General features: G+C 57.7%; 1 protein-coding gene across 1 annotated transcript; it reads right to left on the bottom strand.

The window, feature by feature from the left end:
- Positions 1-4,636: 4,636 nt before the first annotated feature.
- Positions 4,637-6,385, bottom strand: NKX2-2 (NK2 homeobox 2). The gene is made up of 2 exons (XM_040637819.1): positions 6,127-6,385; positions 4,637-5,199 (listed from the first exon to the last, which is right to left on the bottom strand). The coding sequence occupies exons 1-2, from the start codon at positions 6,383-6,385 to the stop codon at positions 4,637-4,639; spliced, it is 822 nt and encodes a 273-aa protein (XP_040493753.1).
- Positions 6,386-9,699: the final 3,314 nt, after the last annotated feature.

The following is a 9,699-nucleotide window of genomic DNA, read 5'->3' as shown; positions in this document are numbered from 1 at the left end:
CAAGTTATCATATTCTACTAAACATGACGGGGATACTAAATGGGAAAGGGGGACCCCCGAATTTTGGATTAGCTGGAATTTCCACCATCTTAGTTTTGCTCATTAAGGGCTGAATGACTTTGCCCCAGGGTGAAGTGTGTTCGTTCTGTGTTTATTTCCACAGCATGAACTCTTTGCTTTGGCGCATGTTTGTTTGTTTGTTTGTTTGTTTAGGGGGTGCTTATGGGAGTTTTTGGCCACGCTGTTGGGGGAGGTGCCTGACCCGAATGATCTCCGACTGCCCTGCAATAACTCAGACTGCTTAAGTGAGGCAAAATCAGACGAATTCCTTGGAAGCTCTGCTCTGTGTCCCTGTTACTGAATTATGCTAACCACAATGATGCAGGAGACGCTGAGAATTAAAGCGCAGGCTCCTCTCCCAACATGAGAAGGGGTGGCGGTGAAAGAAGTCCCTGAACCGGTTTCCCGTCGCACTGAGATGCTACTGGGATCCCCGCGCACAATTCGAATGACAGGGGGTTGGAAGCAGAGGGGTCCGGCTGGACACAAGTGGCTTCAGAACCGGCTGCAGCTGAAACTGAGCTGGGCCAGGACTGAGCGTCCCCTCGGGGTCTCCGAGTCTTTTCCGCAGTGCGCAGAAGGCTGGCTCCGCGCGCGCCTGGGCTTCGTGACTAGGCGGGAGCAAGGGGACTGGATTTTCATTTACTCAGAAGCCTCGAAGTCCGCGAGACCCCAGCATCCCTGGGTCCGAGGCACCCGGGTCTCCTCCTGAGCTCAGCGCAGTTCGGTGGCTTCCACGGGAGGCCTCCAGACAGGTGAAGCCTAGCGCTTAGTTACAGCGCACAGGAGCACACAAAGTCCGCGCAAGGAGCCCAAACCTTAAGGCGGACAGTTCATATACCAGAGCCTGAGCGTTAGAGCCAATATTTGGTAGAAGAGACAGAGGACAGAGACAGACTGGGGGTGGGGGGAGAGCGAGCGAGAGAGCGAGCAAGAGAGAGAGAGAGGTGTCCAGCTCTCAGTGTGTCACGGGGCCTAGGCGGGGCAAGCGCCCTCTGAAGCCATCAAAGACAGGGGTGGCTTTTTTCCCCTCCTCCAGCCTCCTCCCCAATAGATATAGCACGAATTTTTAATGCGTCTTCCTTTCACAGACAACAATACAGGGTTTGAAAGCCGGACACAATTTGGGTTTTGTGCGGGTCCCTCCTCGCGCTCCCTCGGCCCAGCTGGCCATATGGAATCCAGCATGGAGCCCGCGGATGACAAAGGGACCCAGTGACAGGCCCAACAAAACCCCAAGGAGACTTCTGCCTGACTCCGGGATTCACTGCCCGCGATAAGCGCGCTGAATGGTGCGGGGTGGAGGAGGAGGGAGGGTGGGCCCCTTCTCTCTCTTCCCCTCTCTCTGTCCCCTGCGATCCTTTCTCTGTCTCTTTTTAATATGCACGCCTCTAACATCCCCGGCTCCCAGCTCTCCCATTGTGCCGTTTTGTGCGGCCGGCTGTAGATTGGGCGAAGATAGACTGCTGAAGCGGACCCCGCGCCGGGTGCGCTCCCAGGGCGCTGGGGTTAGGGCCACACAGGGCTCTGCGGGCGCTTTTATTGACTCCATAGGGACCTGGGGACAGAGAGAGGCGGGCGCCGGACCCACCTCCCCAGCTCCCAGGCGCGAGAGCGCACACCCAGACTGCAGGCCTGAAGGCCTGGCCACTGCCCAAAGTGCACCCTCAAAGCGCCCTCAGCGCGCACACAGTGGAAACCTTCCAGAATTTGGACCTTCCACTTTGCCTCCTTCCTCCCTGGAGGCTGGGGGGGGGGGTTCCTATGATCATTCTTGGCCCCCGGAAGCCCTAGGTCTGGAACAGTCAAAATCAACTGGAGTCTTGGGGGCTGTGCCTCAGGCCTTCCTGACAACCCCATTCCAAGAGGCTCAGAAGTCTTACATCCCTTCCCGGTGTATTGGGGAGTTACAGGGAAGTTAACAGTGGGATCTTGAGTGGTTGGTATCAGGGCAAGTTGTGCATCCAACTATTGCACAATAAATGTTTTAAGGAGAATTCTCTTGGTCTTTATAAGCAGCAAGAACTAAAACCCCAAACATTTCCAAGCTAGTGTGGGGAACAAAGGGAGACTTCTCAGTATTTAGGAAAACCTGGGTGAACCCGGATGAACCTGGAGATGGGGAAGGACATTTAGGAAGATATTAGAAAGACTCCAGCGCCCTCAATTATCCAGGGGCGGGTGCGCAACGCAGAAATAACTTCTAATCACGTCCCTGGGCGTGTAGCGCTGAGTGCTATTGACGCGCAGATTTGGTCACACGGATAATCATGTTTACTTTAGATATTGAATTAAATCTGATCATCAACTAGAGGGAGCGAGAAAGTCAGCTGGGACCGCTCCATTTGCTGGGCCTCCTCGCCACCCCCACTCCCCTCCCCAGCCATGAAGGTGGAGCTCAAGAGAAAACGAGAGATAGAATTTCCGAATGGGGCCGACTTTGAATCCTGAGGCATCTCATCGCCCGCTCGGCTCTGAGCTACAGGGACCTGGGTATTTTCGGAAATCCGCGAGATAGAGGAGAGAAGCGCCCCCTCCCCGCAAGCATGGCCCCCTGAGACGCTCCCCCGCGTGGGCAAGTGTGCTCCAGCATCCGCCAAGGAGATCTCCGTGCGACGAGGGTGGGATAGAATCAGTTCTCTATTAGGCAAGGGCCGAGGCGCCCTCCCCCGGGCGAACCGGGGGCTGTTTGTTCTCTTCCCGCTCCCCTCACCACAGCCCTGCAGGCCGGGGCGCACCACCCCGCCCCAAACCCCTACTTTCTAGCGAGCAGTTCGCTCAGTTTCACGCCACAGAGCTGGCCTGGAGGGCAGCGCGCCGCCAAATACTAGGGAGGGCGGAGGCATGAGATCCATCCTGGAGTTTGGGGGCTGGAAAACCAGAAAGGACCGGGGCGGAAGGGAGGAGGGAAGGTTGCGTTTGTAGGGATTGCCACTGACTCCTGCTCGCAGGTTCTCCCGGGACGAAGAGCCTAGAGGAAGCTGCAATAACTTCCCTCCCTCCCCTGCGCCCCGGTCCTCGCGTTCCACACCATTGCCAAACCTTCGAGCACCCCGAAACCCGTCTCCCCCCTCTGCTCCGCGCCCTGGTCTCAGGGCGGTCTCCCAGGCCGTCTCCAGTCGGCGGATTTTGAAAAGGGGGTGGGGAGTAGAGAGAAAGCCTCCCAGTCTCAAACTCTGCCTCCCCACCCCCCTTCTCCGCGCGAGGTAAATCAAATGCAACAAAGTGAAAGTCATCGAGTGTAGTGGCTTCAACAGCTTCTCAGGCTGAAGGAGCCACTCGTAGATTTGGGCCAGCGAGGGGGGCTTGCTCCCTTCTCCTTGGCGTTTTCCAAAGTCACTTTTCCTCCCGAAGCCAGAATGCTGCGGCCCCTGATTCAGACAGCGCGCGAGGCCAGGAAAGAGGCCCGGGAGAGGGAGGGCGACCTCGGACTTCGGGTCGACAGCTCCAAGGCCCGAGGCCAAGCGCTCCCGCCCCAGCCGGGAATCCGAGGCGCGGGGCCTTGCCCGCCCACCCGGGCTAGGCCTCTTCGGGGAGCCTCTCCAGCGCCCGGACGCCCCTGGTCCCCGGCCCCGAAGGGAAGCGCGGGTGAGAGCGTTGCAAGCGGCCTGGCTGGGGTCCTCGCCCCAGGCCTCAGGCCCGGCGCAGCGCAACAAAGTAAGACAAACGGGAGGGTCGGGCTTGGTTTTTTTAAACACAGGATTTTTATTAAAATTCTTATTTAAAAAATCGAAAGCTTTCAGCGCCCGGCGCTCTTGGGGAACAGCACGGAACCGCTGAGCTCCAAGTTCCAGGGCTCAGGACCCGGAAGGGGGCAGGGGGCTTCTCGCCTACACATTTTTTTCCTTTTTCGTATTTGAGAAATGTTTGCACTGAACAAAATATAAAAGGAAAAGGAAGCAGGGGTAACCAAACATAAGCAAACCAAAACAAACCACAAAGAAAGGAGTTGGGCCCCGAGGGGGAACAGGCCCGGACTGAAGATCATTTTGGCAACAATCACCACCGATATTTACAACGAAAAGCGAAATCTGCCACCAGTTGTCAGAACGTTTACATGGCCATAAATATTTAGCATTTGCTTATAAAAAAAAAAGGAGAAAAATTCTCTGTATTTTTAAAGTGTTCTCCACTCGCTTTAGAAGAAGACGGCTGACAATATCGCTACTCACACAAACATATTTTACAAAATTCACAAAAGCGGGGCGGGGGGTGTGTGTTGGTCTTTTTCTCGTTCTCAAGTGAGGACGTTAACGCTGGGACGATTTGGTCCCCCCGGGGAGAGGCAAAGAAGCGAAGCTGCGCAAACATTCTGTAAACACGGCTTAGAGTTCAGCCCTCTCCATAGGTTCAAAAGGAGAGAGGGATGGGGCAGAGCTGGGTGGATGGAATCTGCCACTCCAGGGAGGCGCAGGCAACCTCCCGGCGCCTCCCCAACAGAGCCAAGAGTCAACTCGACTCCATAATAATAATTATAATAATAATAATAGCCACCGTAAGGACCGAGTCCTCCTCGCTGCCGCCGCCGCCGGGGTGGGGCCTGGGCCTAGGGCCGCGAGTCTCGGAGGGGCGGCGCTCACCAAGTCCACTGCTGAGCCTGGACCAGGGGATGTGCTGTCGGGTACTGGGGGGTGCTGGCCGAGCTGTACTGGGCGTTGTACTGCATGTGCTGCAGAGACTGCGCGCTGTAGGCCGAAAAGGGGATGCCCGCCTGGAAAGTGGCGGCTGCCAGGTCCTGGGCTTTGAGCGCGTGGCACGGTTTGCCGTCCCTGACCAAAACCGGCACGGCCACCCGGCGCGGCGAGGGTAGGGGCGTCACCTCCATACCTTTCTCCGCCCGGGCGCGCTTCATCTTGTAGCGGTGGTTCTGGAACCAGATCTTGACCTGCGTGGGCGTGAGGCGAATGAGGCTGGCCAGGTGCTCCCGCTCGGGGGCTGACAGGTACCGCTGCTGCCGGAAGCGCCGCTCCAGCTCATAGGTCTGCGCCTTGGAGAAGAGCACCCGCCGCTTCCGCTTCTTGCCCGCGTCCCCCCCGCCTCCCGGGGTCTCCTTGTCATTGTCCGGTGACTCGTCGGCCGAGGGCTCCGGGGACTTGGAGCTTGAGTCCTGGGGCGCTGCGCCGGCCGCCAGCCCGTGCACTGGGGAAGAGAGAAGCGCGTCAGGAGCCTGGAGACCGCGCGCCGGCAGGGCCAGACCCTGCGCGCCCCGGATCCTCCGTGCGCCCTCGGCCCTCCGCGTCCCGCAGCCCGGCCCCACTGCCTTCGCCTTGCCCCCCGCCCTGCTCCGTGCGCAACAAAACCGTTGGTTTCCCCCAGGGGAAAGAGGAGAAGCGACAGGAATGGGGGCTCCGGGCTCGCATTTCTAGGGGTTCGCACAGTGTGGGTGCGTATTTTGGGGGAGTGGCGCGCAGAGAAGATCATCGCGGGTTAAGGGCTCCGGCTCCCTTAAGCAGCCTCCTCTCCGGAGGGACGTGGGCAGATTTTTAAAAGAAAAACCCCACAATCCCGGCATTGATCGTCTCGGCCATTTAAGGCAGGTTTTTGGGGGCTTTCGTTTTTGCTTTCGGACTTTCTCTACACCCTCCGCACCGCACAAAGCGTCCTCTATGATCTTGCAGGGGGCAGGGTGAGCTATTTATACCCGAGCTACCGGGAGCCTCCCCCACCCTCAACCCGTACCCCGAGGCTTGCTGGCTCGCTCCAGTGCTCCAGGCCAGTCCCTCCCGGCTGTCGGGGTGGGGGGGTAGGAGGGTTCCAACCGGAGCCATCAGTCCTGGGTTGACATCCGTAAGCAGCCCTTGGGAGGTATCCCCCCCTTTTTTGTTAATTTCTTGCTTTGAAAAAAATATCTGAGACCACGTCTTTTTCCGGTACTGGGGGGGGGGGCGGTTGAAGAGGAGGAAAGAGTTAGGGCATCATTAAAAAGTGTTAAAAATCTTTCCAGAGGGGCAGGGCGAGGGATCGAGTTTAAAGGGCTCCTTCCCCTTTCTCCCCCAGCGTCCAGCCCTGGCTTCGGCCACAGGAACAGAGGCGCCACGGCCGCGGCGGCCAAGTTTCGCTACTTACGGGAGTACTGGAGGCCCTCGGTGCTGGCCAGCCAGCGCGTATATGGGTTGTCGCTGCTGTCGTAGAAGGGGTTCTTCAGGGGCAGGCTCTGCACCGTATCCAGGGTACCCTGCCCTAGCGGCCCGGCCCTCTTGGCGGGCTCCGGCCCCTCGCTCTCCTCCTCTGGCCCTTCGGCCACCGAGCCCTCCTCATCGTTGGTGTCCGGCAGGTCCAAGATGTCCTTGACTGAAAACCCCGTCTTTGTGTTGGTCAGCGACATGGCTCGGGACCCCGCAATTTGTGCCGCAAAGTTGTAGCTTCACTTGGTCAATTCGTGGCGCTCCCCAGTTGGGGCGGGGAGGGGGTATGGGGGGAGGGATAGGGGAGGGGAGGAGGGGGGTGGGCTTTAATTATTGAGATAATTATTATTTTAAGAAAGAGAAAGAAACTATAAGGAAGGGGAAGGGGAAAAAAGACCAAATGCAGCGCCTGTGTCTTCTCTGAAACCACGCGGAAATGGACGCAGGGAATGGGCGGCCTGCGCGCCGAGCGCTGCGGGCCGGGCCCTAGTTTGTAACTCCAGGAGGGGTGCCAAGGAGGCGTCAGCTTGGGCTCCGGCGGCCGCTCGGCGCGCGGTGGAGGCTGGTGGCGAGGAAAAAATGGGCCATTGCCCGAGCGATCAGTCCATATAAGGCTGGGCTCCACTCACGAACCTGGGGAGAGGGGGGGAGAAGAGGGGGAGAAAGAGAGGGAGGGAAAGAGAGAGAGAGGGAGGGGGAGCGAGAGAGGGAGTGAGAGAAGGGTGGAAAAAAGGGGGGGAGACATTAAAACGCAAAGGTTGGACACGTGTGGGCGGGTCTTGGAAGTCAAGTGGATGAAGACAGTATTTGCAGATGTGAAATTGTGGGTTTTGGGGAGCTCCGCGCTCCCAGCCAACAGCCCTCTAGAGCAAGATGAGAGGTGTAATGTGTCAATTAATTGCAAAGACGGGGCGAGCCTTTTTTACCCAGTATTTACATACAAAGGACCACCGCGTCGCTCGCGAGTCCACACACTTGAAAAGGCTGTTTTAACAAATTGCATCTTTAAAAAAGCGGGGGAGGAGGAGAGAAAACAAAACAGAAACCTAGAGGAGCAAAAAAAAAAAAAAAAAAAATCCTCCTTAACATTCACCGGTTCCTACCTCCCCACCCCCGTGCGCCCGCCCCCAGCAACCCGGAAAATTGGCGATTTGTGGCGCCTTTGGAAAAGGGGGAGGGGGCGAAGGCTGAGCCGCGGAAATCTCTCCTCCTCATCGCCGGTGGTTCCCTAAACAAGATCCGGTTCAAATGGCAAGAGCCCAACTTCTGTAAGCCTCCTAGGTCAATATTTTGGTTGAGGCTTAAGGATGAGTACTAGAAATGACAAGGCAAGTAATTGATTCTAGTTAACGCCGAAAGAGCCCGAAACCCAGGAGAGGGATCGGCTCGAGGCCGGCCGGAGCCACCACCAAACGACCCCACCCCCCTCCAAGCCATCCTTTATTTGCTAAAGACTTATTTATTTCCTTCACTCCGCCTCTCTTTCCCCAACCCCCTTCCATTTCTGTGCTGCCGGGGAGGACTGAGCAGTTCACTTGCTGTTTTGAGGCGGCCCAGAGAGGGGAGCGTCGGGGGGGTGGGGAACTCGAACTCGGTCCGGGTTCTGTCCGCGGCCTCGCCGCCTCTCGGCTCCGCGGGCTGCGTTCTCTGGGTGGAGGAAAGGACAGACGGCCCCGCGCCCTTCCTGCCCCTTATTATGCCTCGCTCTCCAGGCCCCCTCCCTCTCCAGCCTCCAGCAGCGGTGGGGCGGTGGGAAGGAAGGGGGGGGTACAGGGACTCTGCATCCAGCCTGGGTGAGGACCCCGAAAGCCGAAGGGGAAGGGGGTCGCATGGCAGGCGGATGGTGCTGTGTTTTCCTCTGAGTTTTCTTCTCCCAAGCAAATCCTTAATTTCGTCTCCTTTTGGTTGCCCCAGGAGCGCGATCTGAGCACTCGCTCCAGGCTCCCAGCTTGCATTAGGTTTGTGTGAAGTTCCCAACGTCTCGCCAGCCTGGGAACTGAACTTTCCTGGGACAGCACCTTCTCCTAGGCGCTGGGGAGAAGTCCAAGCTATATTTTCTGCCCCTCTTTCAGTTTTTGTTGTTGTGGTGGTTGTTGGGGGTAGTGGGTGAGGGGAAGGTTTGCTACCTGATGCTCCCATCCGTCCCAGAAAAGCGTCAGGAAGGTGCTTTGCCGGGTGGGGGGGAGTGGCGGGGAGGGGCAGAAGAGGGCGCGTGCAGGGGTCCGGGTCTCGCCCTCCCCTCTGCCCTCACCGGGACGGCCCCAGCGCCCGCGGAGAGGAGCGCGCGGGCGCCCTATACTCTCTGCGCGCAGCTGCGGCCGCCGCCGCGCCCCTGCCACCCCCGGGTTGCCAGCGCCCGGTGAGGGCGCCTCTCGCCGAGCCGCTCGGCGGCTTTCTGCAGCCCTGGCTGCCTCGCCCCCAGTATGTGACGTGGGTGACAATGGCCCAGGTTAGAGCGAGCCCCTCGTCGGCGCGTCCTGGGTGGTCGGACCCGGGCAAACACAAATACAAACCGATTGCTAAGCTGCGGACAATGAGCGAAATGTAGACAAATGTCCCGCTCCCGTTGGAAGCCTTTGTCCCGGCTCGGTTTTTGCATTTATTTCAGTGGCGAAATAATACATGATTGACGCTCTCTTTCAACGTGTCCTAACTGTTTGGAATAAATCTAAGGCTGTTCCTAGTTGTCATGGCGTTCAACCCTTTTCAATGGACTATCTCTTCATTCATTTCTGAATCCGTCCACAATATTAAGGAAACCCCTTCATGTCGACGCTCCCCATTCCTCTTTCTCCTCCTACTTTTTCTTTTCTCCTTTCTCCCCCTCCTTCCTCTTTTTTTCCCTGCAAGAATTGGTTTGAATCGTGTTCCTCGAACCCATTACTTTTCGTGCTTTTTTCTTCTCTCTCTCTCCAATCTCTGTCTTTCTCAGCCTCTTTCCCCATTGCCTCCCCCTCCCCCCTTTCACGTGGGAGCTCCCTGCCCTGTCCTGTCGGAGGAGGGAAGTTGGTTCTCCAGGAGAGGAGGGGGGGGGGGGGCGGCGCAGTTTGGAAACGGGCAGGCTGGGCCTGCCCCTGCCATTGTTAGTCCACTGCTAAATAAATAACTGGCGAGAAAAAGTTCCTCAACCCAAGCCTTGCAGAAAAGTCCCTCCCGTGGTCCCTCCCCTTATTCCTCTCACCCAAGGCAGGGGGGGGGGGCGGGGCGGGGGGGGTTATCTTGGGGACCAGAACAGCCTCCAGGGATGGGGAAGGGCCAGAAAGGAGTCTGGCTGGGACAGGTCAGTTCTTGGGTTGGGTAAAAAATTGTCTTTTGGCAAGAAATGTCTCTTTTTGCATATCCTCAGAGCCATCTATGTTGGGGGGATCACCTCCAGATGCCTTCTCAGAGTTCGCTCATTTCCTCACCTTGGAACCACCTAGCTCCATTCACAACGTCTCCCTCCCTTCCCCAACATAGAGGGCCTTTCTCCCAATATCTAAGCAGCCTGCCCTTGTTGATTTGGGCTTCTCCG

The sequence above is a fragment of the Ursus maritimus genome, unplaced genomic scaffold (assembly GCF_017311325.1).
Source record: "Ursus maritimus isolate PB19 unplaced genomic scaffold, ASM1731132v1 scaffold_22, whole genome shotgun sequence".
NCBI classification, from domain to species: Eukaryota; Metazoa; Chordata; class Mammalia; order Carnivora; family Ursidae; genus Ursus; species Ursus maritimus.
Note: the sequence above shows the minus strand (reverse complement) of the source record. Positions and strands in the feature narration are given on the sequence as shown.

Bases quoted from the DNA above. Each gene is read 5' to 3' on its own strand.
- NKX2-2 (XM_040637819.1), bottom strand. From the start codon at position 6,385: ATGTCGCTGACCAACACAAAGACGGGGTTTTCAGTCAAGGACATCTTG. The intron at 5,200-6,126 runs GTAAGTAGCGAA...TCTCTTCCCCAG, and splicing joins CGAGGGCCTCCAGTACTCCC to TGCACGGGCTGGCGGCCGGC.